This window comes from Bos grunniens, chromosome 11 (assembly GCF_055505025.1).
Source record: "Bos grunniens cultivar Pamir isolate PY7600 chromosome 11, Bosgru_T2T1.0, whole genome shotgun sequence".
NCBI classification, from domain to species: Eukaryota; Metazoa; Chordata; class Mammalia; order Artiodactyla; family Bovidae; genus Bos; species Bos grunniens.
In genome coordinates this window covers 96,605,352-96,629,074 of record NC_141175.1, presented here as the reverse complement: position 1 = coordinate 96,629,074, position 23,723 = coordinate 96,605,352, and the positions used below count along the sequence as shown (strand labels likewise).

General features: G+C 37.1%; 1 protein-coding gene across 17 annotated transcripts in view; it reads right to left on the bottom strand.

Moving 5' to 3' along the window:
* Positions 1 to 23,723, bottom strand: part of ALMS1 (ALMS1 centrosome and basal body associated protein) — a 186,938-nt gene that overhangs the window by 17,964 nt on the left and 145,251 nt on the right. For 14 of the 17 annotated variants that reach the window (XR_015137289.1, XR_015137290.1, XR_015137291.1 and 11 more), the window contains one exon: positions 21,227 to 22,389. Coding sequence is in view for 10 of the 17 variants with exons in the window: in XM_086327622.1 (XP_086183748.1) it covers positions 21,227 to 22,389 (1,163 nt within the window). In the remaining 7 variants the exon portion in view is untranslated. Of the gene's footprint in view, positions 1 to 21,226; positions 22,390 to 23,723 lie in introns of those variants that run through there. The other 3 variants (XR_015137292.1, XR_015137295.1, XR_015137293.1) reach the window with 1 other exon arrangement.

Sequence of the window (23,723 nt, the reverse complement as noted above, 5' to 3'; positions counted from 1 at the left end):
CCAACACAGGATAGAAGGCAATTTTTGCTGAATTCATTTACAGACGCTGTTGGTAACCCACAATAACCCACCTTCCTTAGTCCAAGGGAGAGTCTTAGGCAGCTCCTATAGTGGTCTCAGCATCCCTCATGGCCTGGAGGTGAATCAGCCCACTCAGTTCTCTGCAGTTGGGCTTACACATAAAGATTTAAATGACCACAAGTCAACTGACATTACCAGCTACCATGGTTTTTAAGCTTTCTGTTGCAGAGTTGAAAGGAGATACATACTGGCTGGCTTCTTCTGTTTTAATTTCTATTATTGTAAGAGTAAACTCACCTGTTGATGCCTGATTACAACTAAGAAAAAACTGCCACCATCTCAGAGATGTTTCAGGTTTTTTGTTGTACTTCTTAACTAAAATCTAGGTGAAATTCATTCCCATATTCATTGATCAGACACACCATCAGATAGACCCAGAAAAAAAGGTTTTCAAGTAATTGCTTTTCAGGTGGAAACTGAGCTTAGGAAAATGTATCAAATGTAGGAAAAAGTCTATGTTTTCTTACACGACCTTCTACGGCTATTCTTCATGTATGAAGATTGTTATCGTTGACCTTCTGCCAGCAAGGTGCCTGCTGAGATACTTTTCTTTCAGAGTAATGGATTTACGCTAATTCATTTATAACTACTCTAGTACCAGAGATATACGTTGATAAAGCAGAGTCAAAATCAGAAATATAGTCAATAGCACCCAAAGACAGCCTTTCTTGTGAAAAGTTTTTAGATATGTGCAGCTCAAACTGGCAACTGTCAATTCAATACTAAAACTTATTAACCAGTAAAAGATGACACAAAGTGTGTGCCCTCAAAATAACATTTTGACATAGATTTAATTCTGAGAGGCAAGATTAAATCTTAAGCAGAACTCAGCTGAGAACTATTACTTACCATTAGAAAATCAGAACTGGTCAATTATTTCTGCAAGTATGGTAGATGATAACTATAAAATATCCTGTCCCCTAAAATGTATTGTGCCTGCAGAAAGGTCCTCAGAAAATTTCTTTTCATACAAAAATGAATAAAGATTGCAGAGACGTAATGAACCTGGATAATGCCAAAATTCAAAGTAAGGCCATGAGACTGTATAGTTAAAATGTAACAGCAGTACTTGTCATTAGAACTGAGGTTAAAAAATCTCTAATGGAGAGTAAAGTTTTCCAGATAATGGTTGGGTTTGGGGTAGAGAAGAAAGAAAACCAAGAGCTGAAGTCCTCAATTAATATACGGGAAAAACCAGAAGGTTAGAAAATGATCATTAAAATTTTACAGAGGGTGGTAGAGCTAGATGACATGAGTCTCAAAAATTATGGTCTGGCAGTGGTCCTCTCACTCTTTTGTTCTTCCCTGCATTCTCTCAAATCTTTCTTCTTGGCTATAGTATTTATAAGGATTATGATCACCTTTACATGGATGGCTCTAAAATCTTTATTCCACTCATGAGGTCATATATATCTATGGTTTTAGACATTTTCACTTGGATGCTCTGATCCAACTTCAAGTTTAACAAATAAAACTCCATATTTCATAAGTCAGAATTAGTTTCCTCTTCTTATCACTCTATTTTGATTACCTTATCACATAGGATTTTTAGCTGCTTTGCGCAGAAATTTCAAAAGAACCATGGCTATTAATTACCAAGTCCAACTGATCAAAGCTCAGCTTAAAAACAGTATTAATTTTTCTCATAAATTAACTTGTGAATATCACTATCTTATTTAAAAATCTGACAATTAACTAAACATTAGGCAATAAAATTACACCTAGACACACCAAAATAAATCCCATGAGGATTAAGGATTTAAGTACATTGTCCTCTACCCTAAATATGATAAACGACAACAACAAACCAAGGAGAATACTTTCTTACAATCTTGAGGACGGAGTGACCTTTCCTAGCATGTGACAAATAAATAAAGTTTAGTATACAACAATGCTATTACACCACTAGATGGTTTTAGATAGTGCATGCTCAGTCATGCTCGATTCTTTGCGACCCTATGGACTGTATGTAGCTTGCCAGGCTCCTCTGTCTATGGAATTGTCCAGGTAAGAATACTGCAGTGGGTTACCATTCCCTTCATTAATATCATATAATTATTGCTCAACAATTAACAAAAATTCTTCAGAGAAAAATGTGCAAAGTATATAGGAAGTTAATTCTCAAAATAAGAAATGTAACAAGCAACCTCTGAAATCTAATATTTAAAAATGTAATTTAAAGCAATGAGTTTTTTCACACATCAGATTAACAAAATTAGAAGGACTGATACTACTCAAAGCTGGCAAAAGAATGAAGAAACATTCCATCATACTTTTGGTGAGCACATATATTTGTACAAAATTTCTGGAGGGCACATAGGGGTAGGAAGGTCTAGAGATTTACTGATGGTCTTTTAATTTGTTGTTAATGATCTACTTATTTTCTTAGAAAATCATCCATTTAATTTAGGTTTTAAAATATATCAGCCTAAAGTTGCACATAGTAATCTTCTTTAAGAAATCCACATCTTTGACTGGAGTTACATCCTTCCAACCTATTAACATTGACCCTTTTCCTATGGTCACAATAACTAAAGATTTAGTCTTTTTTTTTTAAGAGCCAGATCTTGGTTATATTGATCAAGCTGGGGGACTAATTTTTAGAATGCTTACTTAATTACTTCCTAGTTGAATCTGCTCAACTAAAATATTAAAGGCTCTATATTTTCCTGTAAATATAGGTTTAGTCACATCCTATAATATCTGGATATTGCTTTTACTCTCATTAATGAAAAAAAAATTCTACAATCTCAATTTTTAGTTATCCCATAGCCCAAAAGTTTAGAATATTTTAAAATGTTTCCTTAAAAAAGTGACAGCCGTTAAATACCAACCTTACTGTATTGTGCTTAGAGAATATAAGCTTAGTTAGTAATCTACTTTGGGGATTTATCAACATTTTGCCTAAGTGTACAGTTAATCTTTGTAAACATTCCACGGGCATTTGGAACAAATGTGAATGCTGTGTTTTAGGAATAAAGTTTTATATAGATATCTTAAATCAGCACTGTTAATACTGCTATTAAATACTGCTATTTTATCTGTTATATATCAAAATCTGATAAAAACAATTAAAATATTCCATCCTTGTACTTTGTCACATTCCATATTATGTTTGGATGAACATATGAATTCATTCTGGTTGTAAGCACAGCAGTAATTCTGGCAGTCTCTGACAGACTTTCTTCCCTTGGAAATTACAGAGTGGAGATAGGGTAGACTCTCACAAAAAGTAACATTTAATTAAAAATGACCAAAAAATCCCTCACCTTTCAATGGTATAAAAACTTGTATTTCTAATCTGGCAAAGCTATAAATTATTGACCAAAAACTCAAAATAAAGGAATTTTCATGCACTGCAGGTAGAAATACAGACTAGAAAGTACTTTGGTATTAATGCAGAAAATTATGTATACATGTAATTTATGATCCAAGAATTCCACTTCTGGATTTATGTGCCAAAGACAGCCTCACAAGGTCCATAAGGCAATATGAACGCGCATGTGCACCGCTGGTGTTTTGCATTGTTGGGAATTGACGACAACATGGGTGTTACAGGGAAAGGTAAACCGGTAGAGGCACTCAATGGAGGGCTGTGCAATGATCAGAAACCTGAATTAGATGTATGAATAGCAATGTAGATGCATCTTAAAAATACAATGCTTAGTGAAAATAACAAAAATAATGATATACATTTTATATAAGCTGAAAATACATGACAACTACAGAATACATATTTTGTAAGAACTCTTCTAAGTCAAACGATATTTACATAACAAGGCCAGTTGCATATAGGAGGAGAGGAATGAGGATGGGATGTGGGAACCAAGTTTTTAAAAGAGACGCCATGAACCAAGAGTATATTTAACTCAATCTTTGGCAGCTGAAGTTAAAATTTTATTTTATTTTGGCATAAAAACTGTGTATATAGTACTTTTCTAATTCTATTCTTTCACTCTGCTTCTCGAAGGATTTATGATGTCTAGATTGGAATTCAAATGGGCACTTTAGGCAGAAACTAAAACACAATGAGAAGCTTAAGAATTCTGTTTTCCAGCTCTTAACTAATGTTTTGTTTGCTCAGTCTGGCTGAGGTCACTTTTTAGTTAGTGCCACAAAATTTTTTTTATGGTTTCATATTAGAAAATACTTGATTCTTGTTTTAAAGTGAAAAATTAAAAAGAAAAAATGTATAAACCCACAATCTTAAAATAACCTAATATTTTTGTTCCAGCTATATAAATACATGTGTTTGATAGCTTGCTTTTTATCTCTTAACACATAATGAAATTTATCCTTGGGTTCAAAGATACTGCCTTTGACTGTTGTTTCTCTCCACATATGTGTGACTGTGAAGAGTGATATGATATTAGCCTGTTTTATAAAAATGTAAGAAACACCAGTGAACATTTACACATGACTAAGGCTATCATTTTATTCTCTTGTGGGTGTCTGCTTGGTGGTTAACGTTGCTCATGTGCCCAACTGCTGGTAACGTGGGCAACTGGAAACAATGAGGGGTGACAAATACAGAAAAATCATTCAACTTTAGCTTTTTCTTCATAAACAAAAACTGAATGTGACTTCTTTTGTGCTGACAGTAGTAAACTATTCCTTTTCTTTAACCCCAATATACAACCAGACAGTGAGAGAGGGGAAAAGAAAGAAAAAACAGAGAGCGAGAGAGCAGGCAAGCACAGCAAGAACATGAAAGAGAGAGAGAGAAGGAAAGGAGAAGCTTTCACAAGAGATACGCAGCAGAGATGGTGAGACAATAGACGGCATGAAGTGGGGTAGAGGACAGCACAAGTGAACAGAATGCGGGTGCACGGAGGCAGAGAGGAAGAACACCGAGGTAGACAGAATGCAAATGCACTGCAGCATGGATTACAGAGTGTGGGGAGAGCCTGCACAGACACGTCAGACACGCACAGAGAGCGAGTCAGAGAAAGAGCAGGTGCCATCGAAGGAAGAGGGGAAGGACAAGCAGGCACTTGAACTTACTCCCTTCTGTTGACTCTTAAACCCTCACATGTACATGTCCTGGATACACATGTTCGGGGAAAAAAAGCATTAGCATATCTAAGGACACCTGGTTTAAAGATAAGATAGGCAATTCAAAAAAGAAATACAGAAAAGAAAATAAAAATTCAGTAGGTGTGGAGAAGGCAATGGCACCCCACTCCAGTACTCTTGCCTGGAAAATCCCATGGATGGAGGAGCCTGGTGGGCTCCATGGGGTCGCTAAGAGTCGGACACTACTGAGCGACTTCACTTTCACTTTTCACTTTCATTCATTGGAGAAGGAAATGGCAACCAGTGTTTTTGCCTGGAGAATCCCAGGGATGGGGGAGCCTGGTGGGCTGCTGTCTATGGGTCGCACAGAGTCAGACACGACTGAAGCGACTTAGCAGCAGGTGTGATGAAAGAAATATCAGTCAGGATAGATACCATATTTCTGGCCTATATGGCAAATATTAACAAGAATGCTACTGGCAGGTATTGAATCAACATTTTAAGAGGATCATTTAGTAGTGTGGAATAAACATTTTTCATGTACGTACTTGGTAACCCAGAAATTCTATGTTTAGAAATATATCTCTAGGAAAGAAAAATTCATAAAGATGTACCAAGACTACCCACCAAAGTGAAAATTATGATAAAGTGCAAAAAAAACCTTAAAACTATTGTATGTATACAATGGAACTCATAAAGCTATTAAAAATGACTAATAAATCTTTATTTATTGGCATAGAAAGATGTCTATAATATATTAAGTGTAGAGTTTCAAAACAACATACATAGTATGGTTTCATTTTTTTGGGACCATTGTTTCTCTCCATATATGAAAATGATTGTGAAGACTAATATGAAATCAGCCGGCTTTACAAAAATGTAAGAAACAGTGATAAACATTTAATTGGACAGTAATAAAGGTCTCATTTTATGCTGTCACGCAGGTTTCTTCATTTGATATTTAGCTTCATTAGAATGCCGATCAAGCAGATCCAGGGTAAGCAGTAGGTGTGTGCAACATAAAATATAAACCTGGAAGCTTATTTATGAAAATGTTGATCATGACTATTTCAGGATGGTGAGAATTATGGTTCATTTCCAATGTCTTTATATTTTATGTATTAAACTCTTTATATTTAGTTATCTTTTTACTTTTATATTCAAAAGTAATAAAATAATATCTTTTTTGACAAAAATAGTTGTTACTAAAGAGAAGAGAAAGATGTAACGTGGCTGAAGCATCAACAAAAGCTATCATGACAGGCAAGTCCTCCACTATAGTCTATGATAAGCACAGTTTTAGTTGAGAAGGAGCCTACAGAAAAAGAAGAAAGTGAATACGAAAGAGAGAGAAGAAAAAAAAATCCTAAGAAAACAGATAATGGATTTTGGAAAATATGATAGCACAGAGACAGGCTTATTGAACCTCTTTCTTAACTGAAATACACAAACAAAAACCATCAAAAATTGAAAAAAGTATTCAGAATCCAGGGAACAGACTCAACTGATGCCACCACAAAGCTCTTCCTACACAAAGGATCATACAGAAGGGTAAAAGGTGAGTCACTGAATTAAAACTATCTCACAGAAAAGGGACTGATTATAATAAGTGGCCCAGGAAAAAGAACATGTCTTCCAAGGGGAGACACGTTCCCAGTGAAAACATAGCTTCTTCTGTCCTAGCCAGAATGGTTTACTGTATACCCTCTTTGGCCAGGAAGAAATCAGAAAAAGGGATAGGAAATAACCTCTTAAGTCTAAAATCAAGTCTTTAGTTTCATTACTAAAATTTGCTAGAAAAAAATAAGGCCTCTGCTGTATCACTGCCCACACAAAACACAACAATGCTATGAAAGCAGCTCCCAGCTGACTTTATGTAGAACAGCAGCAAAACTCAAGGGCGCGTCCTATAGAACCAGGTATTTTCTCACCTCCACACGTAGAAAAGTGGCCATCCGTTTATGTTTCAAAACAATGGCAGAGAAAAATATCACCTGCTAAAGCTGTGCAGAATCCTAAAATCACTTACTATCTTTCTGCCTTTCCCAAACTCTGAAAGGCAAAAAAAAAAAAAAAAAAACCATATATAACCAACCTTCAGGTTCATGTCCTAGGAAGGGGACTCAGTATCTTGTAAACAGGTAATAAGCCAGTCAGAAAGAGTTTAACCACATTATGTGGGATCAAATAAATGGTTTTCACAAAACTGTTTAGAGACAAAGGTAATCTGAAAAAAAGAGAAGATATAATATGAAAATATTCTATAGCATTAAAGTGGAAGAAAGGAGAACAAAAAAGGGGGGAAGAATTTACTTTGCCAGAAGGTTTACCCATTTTAGTCAATAAAGAATTGGGGACTTCCCTTGCGGTACAGTGGATAAGAATCCGCCTGCCAGTGCAGGGCACATGGGTTCGATCCCTGATCTGGGAAGATTCCACATGCCACGGAGCAACTAAGCCAGAGTGCTGCAATTACTGAGCCCATGTGCTCTACAGCCCACAGTTCATAACTACTGAGCCCCTGCGTCTAGAGACCATGCTCCACAATGAGAGAAGCCACCACGGTAAGCCAGTGTACCACAACACAGTGTAAGCTCCCACTTGCTGCAGCTAGAGTGTCGGTGCCCAGCAACAAAGACCCAGTGCAATCGAAAATAAATAAATAAAAGAAAAAGAACCTGCATTTTCACTTTAGAGAAAAGTTAAAAAGAACATGGACTTAATGAAATAGATCCAAGATAAGCTGGGAAAACAAGGGGAGATTAACAGGTTGTTGACAAAATTAACACAATTCAATAAAAAGTTAATGAATATATGCCATATGTTGGAAAATCAATGCCAGGCATCAAAGGAAAAACTGAAGACAGTAATTATGTCGTTATATCATTGCAGAATTAATTTATGCAAAATAAAACAAATTTGATTTAAAAAAATAAAGAAAACTTAGCCAGTGGAGCAGAGTACAGTTTTAAAAGGTCTCCTGAAATGCAGAGAAAAAGATGAAGGGAATGAAAATAACTAGAATGCAAGAAGAGGATTCTATATGTGGCACTGGCCCCAACACTCACTTGTAAGACAGAAAACAGGTTGAGAGGAAAGGAAAAAGCACTCTAGGATACAATTTTTTAAAGTTTTTGCTGAAATTAAAAGTAAATCTGAATGTACAAGGGATACAGAGTTACTTGGTACCAGAAAAAAATTAATATCTGGAATACATAAAGCAAAAGGGACAGAAATACAGGGAGACAAAGACAATTCAACAGTAATAGCTAGAGACTGCAATATAACACTTTCAAAATGGATAGAAAAATTTGACTGGCCAATAAGGAAATTGAAGGCTTGAATGACACTATAAATCAAGTAGATCTAGAGACATATACATAATACTCCAACCAACGGAAGCAGAATATACATTCTTCTTGAGAGCATATTTAATGTTCTCTAGAAGAGACCATATTCTAGGTCAAAATAGTCACAATACATTTACAAATCATACACAGTATTAATATGTTCTCTGACCACAATGGAATGAAATTAGAAATCAAAAAGGAACTCTGAAAATTTTAGAAATAATAGAAATTAAACAACACACTCTTAACTGCCAACGTTCAAAGACAAAATCACCAAGGGCAATTAGAAAATACTTTGAGATGAATGAAAATGAAAGCAAAACGTAACCAAACTTACAGGATGCAGTGAAGGCAGAGCTTATAGAAATTTGTACCTCTAAATGTATATATTAAAAGAAGCAAGATTTCAAATCGATAACCTCATCTTCAATCTTAAGAAAACAGAAAAAGAAGAGCAAATAAAATCCAAAGCAGGCAAAATGAAGGAAATTATGTAGATCAGAATGAAAATATATGAATCACGGGCCTCCCTGATGGCTCAGCAGTAAAGAATCTGCCTGCCAATGCAGGAGTCATGGTTCAAACCCTGGTTCGGGAAGACCCCACATGCCGTGGAGCCACTAAGCCTGTGTGCCACAGCTACTGAGCCTGTGCTCTAGAGCCCAGAGCCACAACTAATGAATGCCACCCGCCTAGAGCCCGTGCCCCACAACAAGAGAAACCACTGCAGTGAGAAGCCCACGCAGCACAGCTGGAAAGTAGCTCTCACTAGCTGCAACTGGAGAAGACCCAGCACAGCCATAAATAAATCTTAAAAAGAAAAAAAAAATGAATCAGAGAATCAAAAAAAAAAAAAAGAGAGAAAATAAAAGAAATCAAAAGTTTGTTCTTTGCAAAGATCCAAAAAGCTGGACAAATTTTAGCTAGACTCACCAAAGGGAAAAAAAGAGAAAATGTAAATCATTATAAATTAAGAATGAACCAGGGGGTGTTACTATCAATCACACAGAAATTAAAAAGGACCATAAGGGAATATTATGAACAATTATATGTCAACAAATTAGATAACCTCGATGAAACAATTTCTTAGAAAAACAACCTACCAAAACTGACTCAAGTAAAAACAGAAAATCTGAACAGAACTATAATAAGGAAAGAGACTGAGTCAGTAATCAGAAAACATTCAACAAAGAAAAGCCCAAGCCTATTTCACTGGTAAATTCTAAAAAAAACCATTTAAAGTAGAATTAACAGTAACTACTCACAAACTTAAACAACTTCAAAACAAGAGGGCTTCCTTGGTGACTCAGTGGTAAAGAATCTGCCTGCTAATGCAGGAGACACGGGTTTGATTCCTGATCCAGGAACATCCCACATGTTGTGGAGCTACTAAGCCTGTGTGTCACAACTATTGAGCCTGTGTTCTAGAGCCCAGGAACCAAAACTTCTGAGCCCACGTGTCCCAACTACTGAAGGACACACACTCCAGGGCTTGTGCTCTGCAATGAGAAGCTACTGCAACGAGAAGCTACTGCAATGAGAAGCCCACGTACTGCACCTAGAGAGTAGCCCCTGCTTGCCACAATGAGAGAAACCCTGTGCGGCACTGAAGACCCAGCACAGCCAAAAAGAAGAAAAAACAAGGAGGATCACTTCCCAATTCATCCTATGAGAACAGTATTACCTTCAGAAAAAAAGGCTAAGATATAATAAAACTACAGACCAGTACCCCCTTAGCAATAGAGAAGGAAAATCTTCAACAAAATACTAGGAAACTGAATCCAGCAACACAGAAGAATTATACATCAAAACCAAAAGGGATTTATCGAGGGAAGGCAAGGTTGGTTTCATATATGATTATCAGTCAATGTAATACACATATTAATAAAGAAAGAAAACATATGATCATTTCATTATACATAGAAAAATCCTATGGCAAAACCCAAAACCCTTCCATAATAAAAACACTCAACAGGGACTTCCCTGGTGGTCCAGTGGTTAAGACTCTGCCTTTTTACTGCAGGAGGTACAGATTAGACTAGCTGGGGAACTAAGATCAGGCATGCTCTGTAGTATGGCCAAAAAGTAAAACAAACAAACAAACAAACACTAAACAAAATAGGAATAGAAGAGAATTTCCTCAGTCTGACAAAGAGCATTTATAAAAATCTCAGAGTAAACATCATCTTTAATGACCAGAAAGATTTCTCCCTAAAATCAGGGATAAGATGAGGATACTCAATCTTACCACTTCTATTCAAGATAGTACTGGAGATTCTAGCAAGGGCAACTAGGCAACAAAAACAGAAAAGTGACATTTTGGAAAGGAAGAAGGAAAACAATCTCTATTTGCAGATGACACACTATTCTACATAGAAAACACCAATGAACACACACAACTCAAACATACTCAAACTTATAAACAAGTTCAACAAAGTTGCAGTGACCAAGATAAATACGAAAAAAATCAGTAGATTCCTGTACAGTTCAGTTCAGCTGCTCAGTCATGTTCGACTCTGTGTGACCCCATGGACTGCAGCATCCCAGGCTTCCCTGTCCATCACTAACTCCTGGAGCTTGCTCAAACTCATGTCCATTTAGTTGGTGATGCCATCCAACCATCTCATCCTCTGTCATCCCCTTCTCTTCCTGCCCGCAATCTTTCCCAGCATCAGGGTCTTTTTCAATGAGTCAGTTCTTTGCTTGTTAATACTTGTTAGTCTACACTAACAAGGAAAAGTCCCAAATTGAACTTCAGAAAACTAGTTATGTTGGTTATTAAAAAGAATAAAAAATAAAATATTCAATATACTTTTAACAAAAGAAGTACCAAACTACAAAGAAGTGGAAACTACAAACATCATTGAAAGAAATTAAAGATGACCTAAGTAAGTAGAAAGACATCCCATGTTCATGGATTAGAAGATTTAATACCATTAGAGTAACAATATTCCCTAAATTCTTCTACAGTTTCAATGCAATCCCTCCCCAAGATTCAAGTTGTCTAGTTTCTTCTTTTGGGCAGAAAATGACAAGCTGATCTGAAAATTCCTAAATTTAAAATGACCCCAAAATAATACGCTTGAAAAGGAAAAAAGAAAGTTGGAAGATTCACACTAATTAGACAGTGTTGTAGTGGAATAAAGAGAGACATAGGTTCAGTGTCCAGAAATTAACCCTTACATTTATAACTTTATCATAAAAAAAATTTTTTTTCCTTTATGATCAACTGGTTTTGGCCAAGGGTGCCCAGACAATTCAATGGAGGAAAGAATAGTCTTTGCAACAAATGGTACTAAGACAACTGGATATCTACAGGCAAAAGAATGAAATTGTACTGCCTCAACACCACATGCAAAAATTATTCATCAAACTAAAAGTAAGAACTAAAATTATGAAACTTTTAGAAGAAACAAAAAAGAGTAAATATTTTGTAACCATGGGTTATATAGCAGTTTTAGATATTATACGAAAAGAATCAGGGACAAAAGAAATAACAGATCAACTGAATGGTTTTGTCAAAATTAAAACTTCTGTACCACAAATAATACCATCAAGAAAGTGAAAAGCAAGTCACAGAGTGTAAGGACATGTTTGGAAAACATAGGGACTTGTATTCAGAATAGAGAAGAAATAGTAATAAAATGACAAATAACTCAATTTTAAAATGGGCCAAGGATCTACATAGATATTTCTCTAAAGAAGATATATACAAATGGCCATTAGGCATATGAAAAAATGCTCAATATCAGTAGCTGTTAGGCAAATGCAAATTAAAATCACAGTGACATAACTCTTTACATCCATAAGATGGCTATTATCAAATGACAGAAAACAAGTGTTCATGAAGATGTAGAAAAACTGGAATAAAATCTAGGTGCAGCCACTAGATGCAGATGCAAAATGGTGCAGCCACTTTCGAAAACACTTTGGCAGTTACTCAAAAGCTTAAACAGAGTTACTACATGATTTAGCAATTGTACTCCTAGGTATATACACACCTAAGAAAACTGAGGAAACATGTGGACACAAAAACTTACGCATTAATGTTCACTGCAGCATTTTTCATAATGGCCAAAAGAGCAGAAACAATCCAAACGTCCAACAACTCATGAATAAACGTGTTGTACATGCATATGAAATACTGTTTGGCCATAATAAACACCAACTGACTCATGCTACAAAATGAACCCTGAAAAAATTAAGGGGAGGCTAGGAAACGACTGTTAATGGGCGTGGAGTTTCTTTTTGTATGAGAAGAACGTTCTGGAATTAGTGGTGATGGCTGCCCTTTAAAAGAATGAATTGTAGGGCTTCCCTGGTGGCTCAGTGGTGAAGAGTCCGCCTGCCAATGCAGGGACACTGGTTTGATCCCTGGTCCAGGAAGATCCCACAGGCCTCAGGGCAACTAAGCCTGTGCACCATAATTACAGAATCCTGGATACAAATACTGAGCCCATGTGCTGTAGCTACTGAAACCATGAGCCTGAGAGCCTGTGCTCAACAAGTGAAGCTATCAAAAAGAGAAGCCCATGCACGGCAACTAGAGAGCAACTCCAACTCGCCACAACTAGAGAAAAGCCTGTACAGCAACAAAAACCCAGCAGAGATAAAAACATAAATAATTTAAAAAAAGAATGAATTGTGCTGCTGCTACTCCTGCTAAGTCGCTTCAGTCGTGTCCGACTCTGTGCGAACCCATGGACGGCAGCCCACCAGGCTCCCCGTCCCTGGGATTCTCCAGGCAAGAACACTGGAATGGGTTGCCATTTCCTTCTCCAATGCATGAAAGTGAAAAGTGAAAGTGAAGTCGCTCAGTCATATCCGACTCCTAGCGACCCCATGGACTGCAGCCTACCAGGTCCCTCCGTCCATGGGATTTTCCAGGCAAGAGTACTGGACTGGGTTGCCATTGCCTTCTCCGATGAATTGTGAGGTACATAAATTTTATTTTTTGACCAACAATGAGACACACCCTGGGAAAGTAAGAAAACAAATTTTAAAAACCTGACAAATTTTGAAAATCCAGGATCCAACACAGGGAAAGAAATACGGTTGCATCTGGCACCAGATACATTACACATATGCACCCAGAAAAGGGGAACAAAATTAACTGAGCTCTGAATAAAAGATTATTACTGGGACTTCCCTGGTGGCCCAGTGGTTAAGAATCTGCCTTGCAACACAAGGGAGGTGGGTTCAATTCCTGGGAGGGAACTAAGATCCCATATGCCACATAGCACTAAGCCTGAACGCCACATCTAGAGTCCATGTGCCACACTGTACAATGAAGATCCGTGTGCTGCAACTAAGACCTGAGACAGCCAAATCAATAAATATTCTAAAAAACTGTTTAAAAGTTTTATACCCAAACAAGTTGTTATTCCTATACAAAGGTGACAGAATGATAATCTCAAATTTGCTAGAACTGAAGACATGTTCACTGCTAAAAAACTACTGAAAAATCTATCCAAACAATAAAATTATTTAAATTAATAAACTCAGTTATATTGAAAAGACTTGTAACAAATACCGATGCTTTTAAAAAACATACAGTGATTTTGCTTATAATATGAAAGAAAAATGTTATACTTCTTGAAAATAAAGCCAATCAATACAGGAATAATACTTCCAGAATAAACATAAAATTCACAAAATAAATATTGGTACATTGGGGGAAGTGTGCTGTATGTGGGGAGAAGTAGGGCAAGCACAACCAACTTAATTCTTCCTATAATAGTGGAGTCAATAGATATTAACTTCATTTCTGACAGTGATACATTTGAGACAGTGGCTTAAGCATATCTGTTAGTTACAAGGCTGCTGAATTAGCAAAAAAACTCAAAGAAATCATATACCAATGAAAAAAAATCGAAACCTGTAAGAAATCACTAGAAATGATAAGAAACACTGAAGAACCAAGACAATTTTGGAAAAGAACAACAAAGTTGGAGGATCCATACTTCCCAATTTCAAAACAGTAATACAACAGTGAAACACTGGCATAAGGACAAGTAAATCAATGGACTAGAATAGACAAAAATAAACCTTTGTGCCATATGGTCAAATGATCTATGATCAAAGGATCTCTGACCCTTGACAAGGGGCCAAGATCACTCAATGGGAAAAGAGTAATTTTCTTAACAAACAGTGCTGGGAAAACTGGATATCCACACACTCTTACAAAGAATGAAGTTGGAACCTTACTTTATAGCATATACAAAAATTACCTTGAAATGAAATAAATACCTAAAACCATAAAATTCTTGGAAGAACACGTTAGGAGAAAGTTTCGTGGCACTGGACTTGGTAATGATTTCAAAAGGATATGAAGCAAAAGTCAACAATTGGCATTGCATCAATATTAAAAATTTCTGTGCATCAAAGAACACAATTAAAAAAGGTGAAAAGGCAACTCACTGGTTGGGAGAAAAATTTATAAATCATGTATGTGATAAAAGGTTAATACTCAGAATATATAAAGAACTTCAACAACTCAATGACCAAAAAATAAATAACATGATTCAAGAATGGACCAAGTATTTGGACAGACATTTTTCCAAAGATGATATATGAATGGTCAAGAAGCATGTAAAAAGATGTTCAATATCAGTAACCATGAAAGAAATGCAAAGCAAAACTGTAAGATATCACTTCATACTTCTTAGGACACCACTATTAAAGAAACAGAAAATAAGTGTTGGCACAGATGTGGAGAAAGTGAACCGTTCTGTCTCGTTAGTGGGGCTGTAAATGGTGCAGCTACTGTGGAAAACAGTAGAGTAGTTCCTCAAATAGTTACAAACAGGATTACCACATAACTGAACCTCTCCACTTCTGGATATATAGCCACAAAACTGAAAGCAGGGTCTCGAACGGACATTAGTACACCCATGTCCACAGCATCACCATTCACAACAGTCTAAAGGCAGAAGCAACGCAAGTATCTACTGCTGGATGAATGACCAAATGTGGCACACACACACTGCAGCATTAGTCAGGCTCTTTTTTAAACAGACAATCCTGTCAGATGGTACAACACTGATGATCCTTGAGGAAATGCTAAGGGAAATAAACTTGCTACTTAAGGATAAACACCGTATTCCACTTACATGAGGTAACTAGTGTAGTCAAATTCTTAAGACACAGAGAGTAGAATAGTGGTTGCTAGGGGTGAAGCATAAGGTGGTATGTATTTAATATCACTGAACTATACCAGCCACAAAAATAAATTCAAAATGGATTAAAGACAAATGTAGGAACTGAAACTACAACCAAGAAAAGACTAAACTTCCTGAAGAAAACACAGGCAGGAAGCTATGTGACGCTGGTTGGCCTCAGTGCTTTTTCTTGGATGTATCTTCTCAGGCGTGGGAAACAAAACCAAAAATAAACAAATGGGACTACATCAAAATACAGAGCTTTTCCACAGTAAAGGGAACCATCAAGAAAAAGAATAGGCCATCTACTGAATGGGAGAAGATAACTGCAAGCAATTTATTGGAGAAGGGGTAAGTAAGCACAATATATAAAGAACTCATACAACTCAACACAAAAAACCTAAACAACCTGATTTTGAAAATAGGCAAAGGATCTGAATAGACATTTTTGCAAAGAAGACATGCAGATGGCCAAGAAGCACATGAAAAGATGCTCAACATCACTAATCATCAGTAAAGTAAAAAGCAGAAGTACAATAGGATATCATCTAACATGTCAGAATGACAGTTAGCAAAATACAACAAATAACAATGTGGAAAAGGATGCAGAGAAAACAGGATGCTCATGCACTACTGGTGGGGATGGAACTGGTGCAGCCGTTATGGAGAACATGGAGGCTCCCCTCAAAATTAAAAGCAGAACTACCACATGACCCAACAATTAACCTATGGCTATTTTTCAAAAGAAAACAGAAACACTAATTTGAAGAGATAACTCCACTACTACATTCACTGAAGCATCATTTAGAATAGCCAAGGTATGGAAGCATAAGAATTCTTATCACAAGGAAAATATCTTTTTCTATTTCTTTTATTTTCTATCTATATGAGGTGATGGATGTTCACTAAACTTACTGTGATAATCATTTCATGATGTATACATCATGTGAAATGCCAGGCTGGATGAATCACAAGCTGGAATCAAAACTGCCAGAAGTAATAACAACCTTAGATGTGCAGATGAGAATACCCTAATGGCAGAAAGAGAAGAAGAACTAAAGAGCCTCTTGATGAAGGTGAAAGAGAGTTTAAAAGCTGGCTTAAAACTCAACATTAAAAAAACCACAATCATGGCATCTGATTCCATTACTTCATGGCAAATAGAAGGGGAAAAAGTGAAAACAGTGACCAATTTTCTTTTCTTGGCTCCAAAATCACTGTGGATGGTGACTGCAGCCATGAAATTAAAAGACAATTGCTCCTTGGAAGAAAAGCTTTGACAAACCTAGACAGTGTATTATAAAACAGAGCCATCACTTTGCCTATAAAGGTCCATACAGTCAAAGCTACGGTTTTTCCAGTAGTCATGTATGGATGTGAGAACTGGGCTATAAAGAAGGCTGAGTGCCAAAGAATTGATGCTTTTGAACTGTGGTGCTGGAGAAGATTCTTGAGAGTTTCTCGGACTGCAAGGAGATCAAATCAGTCAATTCAAAGGAAACCTGGATATTCATTGGAAGGACTGGTGCTGAAGCTCCAATTCTTTGGCCACTTGATGCGTAGAGCTGACTCACTGGAAAAGACCCTAATGTTGTGAAAGACTGAAGGCAAGAGGAGAGAAGAGCAGAGGATGAGATGGTTAGACAGAATCACCGACTCAATGGATGGGAATATGAGCAAACTCCAGGAGACAGTAGAGGACAGAGGAGCCTGGCCTGTTGCGGTCCATGGGATCACAAAGAGTCAGACATGACTTAGCAACTAAAGAACAACAAATAAAAGATAAGTTATTATGCTGTACTCAAACAGATATGTCAATTATATCTCAATCAAACTGGAAGAAAAATAATTTATAACACTTGTACATTGACAACTACAAAACACTGCTGGAAGACATTAAAGATATAAATAAATGAAAAGACATTCTGTATTCCTGGATTGGAAGACAGTATCATTAGGATGGCATTAAGCCCTAAAGCAAACTACCTATTAAATGCAATTAATATCAAAATCACAATGACATTTTCAGCAGAAATAAAAAAGCTGATCCTGCTCTCTTTTTACTTCTGTCATTTTTTAGTTAAATTTTTGTTATATTGGAGTGTAGTTGATTTGCAATGCTGTGTCAGTTTCAAGTGTTTAGCAAAGTTACTCAGTTATACGTATACACATATCTATTTTTTAGATTCTTTTTTCCATTTCGGTTATAAAAGGAAAAAGAAAAAAAAAAAAAAAAAAGCTGATCCTAAAACTCACATGGAGACATAAGACCCCGACTGGCCAAAAGTGTCATTAAAAAAAAAAAAAGTTGTAAGGCTAACATTTCTCAATTTTAAAATTTACTGGCAGCCCAGTGGTTGAGAATCAGCCTTCCAATACAGGCGATGTGGGTTCAATCCCTGGTCAGGAAACAAAGATCCCACATGCTGTGAAGCAAGTTAAGCACCAAAACCACTGATGCCTGTGCTCTGCAACAAAGGACCCTGCATGACACGACGAAGATCCTGCTTGCCACAACTAAGATCCAAGGCAGCCCAATAAAAACAAATAAATAAATACTTTTTAAAAACCCCAAAACTTACTACCAAAACTACAGTAATCAAATAAGTGTGGTAATGACATAGATATGCATGTAGATCAAAGGAACAGAATTGAGACCCTAGAAATAAACCCTCACATCTGTGGTCAATGGTGTCAGGACATTCAATAAGTAAAGAACAGTCTTGACAACTGGTGCTGGGACAACTGGATATCTATGTGGAAAAGGATATTTGGTTTCTGTGCTGTGCTTAGCTGCTCAGTCATGTCTGACTCTTTGCAACCCTATAGACCATAGCCCGCCAGGCTCCTCTGTTACTGGAGATTCTCCAAGCGAGAATACTGGAGTGGGTTGCCATGCCCTCCTCCATAGGATCTTCCCAACCTAGGGATCAAACCCAGGTCTCCTGCAATGCAGGCGGATTCTTTACCATCTGAGCCGCCAGGGAAGCCCAAGAATATTGGAGTGGGTAGCCTGTCCCTTCTCCAGGGGAACTGCCTGACCCAGGAGTCTAATCAGGGTCTCCTGCATTGCAGGTGGATTCTTTACCAGTTGAGCTACCAAGGAAGTCTGTTTGACCCCTACCTCATACCATAAATTAACTCAGTATACATCCAAGATGCAAGTGAAAGAACTAAAAGTATAAAATTCTTGAAAAAAAATAAATGGACAGATCCTCATGACTCTGGATTTGGCACCAAAAGCACAAGCAACAAAAGAAAAGATAGGCACACTGGGGCTTCATCAAATATAAAATGCTATGCAGCAAGGAACAGTAAGTAAGTAGAAAACACATATTTGCAGATTACACATCTGATAAGCTTGCACAATCCAGAATATATAAAGAACTCTTACAACTCAAAAACATAAAGGACAATTAAAAAGTGGACAAAGACCTGAATAGATGTTTTTCTAAGGAAGATCTAAAAATGATCGAGTACATAAAAAGGTACTTTAACATCATTAGTCGTTTTGGGAAAGGGAAAGGCAAAACAAACCACAATGAAAATGACTGTGAGTATGAGATACAACTTGGTACCTACTGGGATGGCAAAAAAAGGTAGAGTGTTGGTGAATGCGGAGAAGCTGGAACCCTTAGAAATTGTTGGTGGGTATGTCAAATGAGGTAGCCACTGTGGAAAACAGTTTGAAGGTTTCAGAATAAGCTTAAAATTATTGGGTTGGCCAGAAAGTTCAAGTTTTTCCATAACCTCTTAGGGAAAAACCTGAATGAACTTTCTGGACAACCCAGTAGTATTTCCAACTCCTACGTATATACCCAAAAGAACTGTATGTAGGTGTTTAAAAACTTGTACACAAATGTTCATGTTAGGTCTATTCACAATAGCCAAAAGGCAGAAACAACTCAAATGTCCATGAATGGATGGATAAATAAAATGTCATCTAAACAAGTATTATTATTCAGCCATAAAAAGCAATGAACTACTGACAGATGCTAGGACATGGAGAAATCTCAGAAGATTATCCTAAAGTCAAAGAAGCCTGACACAAAGATCACATATGATGTGATTCCAATTAAATGAAATAACCTGAGTAGGAAAGTTCAGAAACACGAAGTAGACTTCTGTGGTTGTCAGGGACTGGTAGGAAGGAGAAAAGGGAGTGACTGCTTAATGAGGTTTCTCCTGGGTGATGAAAAATTTTGGGATTAGGCATGGTGATAGTTGTAAAACACTGTGAATGTATTTGGCGCCATGGAACTGTCCACGCAAAATGATCAACTGTAGACTTCATGCTTTATGTTTTACTACACTATCCCTCCCAAAATACTCTATCTGCATCCTTTCCCCCATCTCCTTATGGAACAAAATGCCTCAATCCTGTCTTTCCCTATTCTTTGCTTACTTAAAAAAAAATCTTATGGTACTATTTATACATGTAAGTACTGTCATTAAATACCTACCAAAAACTCAATGATGAGAAATAATATTTATGGTAAATGTCTGAATGTTTTGTGCCTTCTTCCCACTAGACTAGTGGTCTCCAAATTGTTTGAATTATTGGGTTCTACTGATTAAATATTTCTGAGCAGAAATTATTAGATACTTACAAGTTATGTATTATTGCTGTATTTATGTATTGTAAAACATAGACAAACTTTAAAAGGTTCATATTCCAATGAACCACTTTGCAAGTATCCTTATTTGGAGAGCACATCTCCAAATAAATTTTATCTTGGGTTAAAGTGATGGTTTGCATTTACTGACCCTGTAAAATCTGCCTTTATGGAATTCTCTAAATTAAGGCCATATTAGCCTCATATGACTATTGTTACTGAGAACATATTGTAAGGACTCCGCTGAGGATTTTGTTACACCACAATGATTTCTTAAGGACAGATTAAATTTCTCTTAAGTCTTTAGAACCAGAGATATCTGTACTGCTCTTGAAATTTTTGTTTTTCTATTAGAGTTATGCAACTGATCACAAAATTCTACCAATATTAACTAGTAGAAAACATAAAGCAAAATTTGTGACTCATTTTTAGGAACCATATCCACAAGGTATCAACTTGTCTTCCCATTACTCTTAATTATTCACTCATTTGTTTTAAAAATCATGTTGTAGCTCACTCCACCCTGGCTTCAATCTAACTTTCTATCATTCCAATTCTTCATCAACTTAAAAAAATCATATCATATTACTTATATATGTATGTGTGTATGTATATGTGTGCTTAAAAGAACGTCAAGATTTCTTAAAAGATAGGGAGGAATGAATAAAGAAAATCAACAGGCAAAAAAAAAGCAGGCAATATTGTTCAGAATGAAGGTCATTCTAAACTTGAAGTTCCCCTGTCCCAAGGGTATACACTGCAGATTCTGAAGCATTTAGCAGCAAAGCCTTTCATCCAAAGGGTAATTTGTAAATGAGTGTTGATGAAAAGAATGACAACTCACAATAGCACTGTGCTACACTTTCTCACTCTTTTCCAGTTGGTAAGAAATATTATAGGGAAGAAAGGGCAATTGGCTTTTTTTCACCTGTGTGCAAAGCTTAACTAAAGAAGTCCATGAAAAAGGCAGTCACATTGCCAGATGGAATTTGTAGCCATGTACCTGGATGTGTTTCCTTCTGGTGTGCTCTGAAGTAATTTGGGGATAACCTGTATTCAAAGCTTTCTTGTTTTTCTTGCTCCGCTTCTCAAGGTATCTCCTCTGGTGGTCGGTGATACTGCTGTATAATTTAATTCGCCTGGGTGACAAACAAACTCTTTCATGGCCAAAAGCATGGATCAATCGGGCAGTGTCAATGGTGGAAATTGAGCTGCTCCTCTCATGCAAAGTCATTTCCTTATCTGTTTGGGTCAATATATCTGATTCCACAGGAGAAGTGGTGGTAGAAAGGATGTTGGTGGTCGTATCTGTGAGCAGCTCACTATCCTCTGAGTGTCTAGAATCTGAAGAAGTGTTATTTATATAATGAAAACCTGGATGTTTTCTCAGAATGTATTTATCAAACTTAAACTGCTCAATTTTAATCTGATTGGGCCTCCCAGCTTGATGAGCAGAAAGAATCTTATTTTTTTTAAGATCACCTGTGTTTTTATGGCATTTCTCCAGGCTTTTATACCGTTTCTTTTTCTGAAGCTTGTTTTTCTGCTGCTGCTGTTTATCACTCCATTCCTTAGCATCTTGTTCCCCTCTGCTGTCATCCTGTGTACTTTCTGAGGGCTGAAGAGAATGTGTGATGGGATGCTGAAGAAGTTTAGCCAAACGATCAAGTCGCTCCACCAAGGAAAGTTCCTTCTTGGCACTGACCTCAGGTTTCTGCTGCTTCTGCCGTTCCTGGTATCTGTTCCAGAGTTCATTCAAACTCACAGTGTGCTCACTTGTTAGCTCTGGGGTGGCCTTAGGATCCCTTTTTAGATCATTAATTTGTTTGTCAGATTTTGGAAAATCTCTAGCCTGACTTTGAGTAGCACGCTTCAGTTCCTTGTTTTCCAAGTTTACGTTGATACTGAGGCTCTCTATTCTGGTATAATCTGTCTTTGTCTTTTCCATATGTTGACAAGGGGAAGGAAGACAAGTGTATTCTCTTTGTTTGTCTGGATGATGTTGAAAGAAATCTTTCCAAGAATGCCTCATGAAAACACTTCTTCCTAAGGATTCATGGCAAAAATCTTGGTCACTTGACAGGTGCACTGGATGATGAAAGTAAAACTTAGCTGACCTGAACACAGAATGGGTGGTGTTCTCAAATTCCGAATGACATCTGGATTCTGAAAAGGAGGGGAAAAAAAGATTTGAAGTACTTTCAAAATATCTGCATTCCATTTAGAAATAGTATTCACATTTAATTCTTTATATGGCAAGAGCGGGCAGTCCCCAAGCCTTTCCTGGACTACAAGGCCATCACCCTGGCCTCCCCTTTCCACAGCGATGGAAGGTGGAAGAAGTTAACTACATGATGACTGGACTGTATCCATGAAATAAGCTGCCACAATTCTGAGAACTGGCCTCAAAGAAATGGGAACAAACTGACCCTGGTATTGAAGACTAACTATACTTAAAATAGTCAAGATGATGCTGTGTGACCACTGCATGACCAATTTCAAGACGACTGTCAGAGCTGACTGCAGTTTCTGCATGTAGTCCCCTCCTTCCATGTATACACCCTGAAACTTGCCTTTAAAAGCTCTTACCCACTGGTTGTCAGTGGGGGAGTCAGCCTTTGGACGTAAGTCTCACCCACCCTCCCCCTAGTCTGCTAGCCTCCAAAAGAAAGCAAACTTTCCTTTCCTAAAAAAAAAAAGAATAGTTTATATACAGATTCAGAAAATTCACTGCCTGTATAAAGGATTCATGCTGTGTGCCTAGAGCCCAGACTGGCATGGTAATACTTCAAGAGACTCAGGGTCAAAAGACCCAGATTCTAGGTTGGATTCTGCCACAATCTGGCTGTATGACCTTGAGGAGGGCACTCTGGTTATTGGGATTGTAACAGCAGCTGCTATCTATCACTGCCTGCTATGTGTGGAGTATTATAAGATATGCTTTACCTCTTTTTTTCTCTCTCTTATAAACTTGATAGAGAGGTATTATTAACCTCATTTTCAGCAAAGAAACCTGAGACTTCACTTTTATCATCAGTAATTAAATGGATAATATTTTCAAAAATGCCAACTCTTTACATGTTTTACAGCCCAGGAAAATTCCTTTTTTGTGAAGTATCTTCACACCTCCCTCCACACAGATGATACCACTCTAACGGCAGAAAGCAAAGAAGAACTAAAGAGACTCTTGATGAGAGTGAAAGAGTTGAGTGAAGACACTTGCTCCTTGGAAGAAAAGCTATGACAATCCCAGACAGCATATTAAAACCCAGAGATATTGCTTTGGCCACAAAGGTCCTTCTAGTCAAAGCTATGGTTTTTCCAATAGTCATGTATGGATGTGGGGCTCCCCTTGTGGTTCAGATGGTAAAGAACCTGTTTGTGATACAGAGACCCAGGTTCGATCCCAGAAAGATACCCTGGAGAAGGGAATAGCAACCTACTCCCGTACTCTTGCCTGAGGAATTCTATGGACAGAAGAATCTGGCAGGCAACAGTCC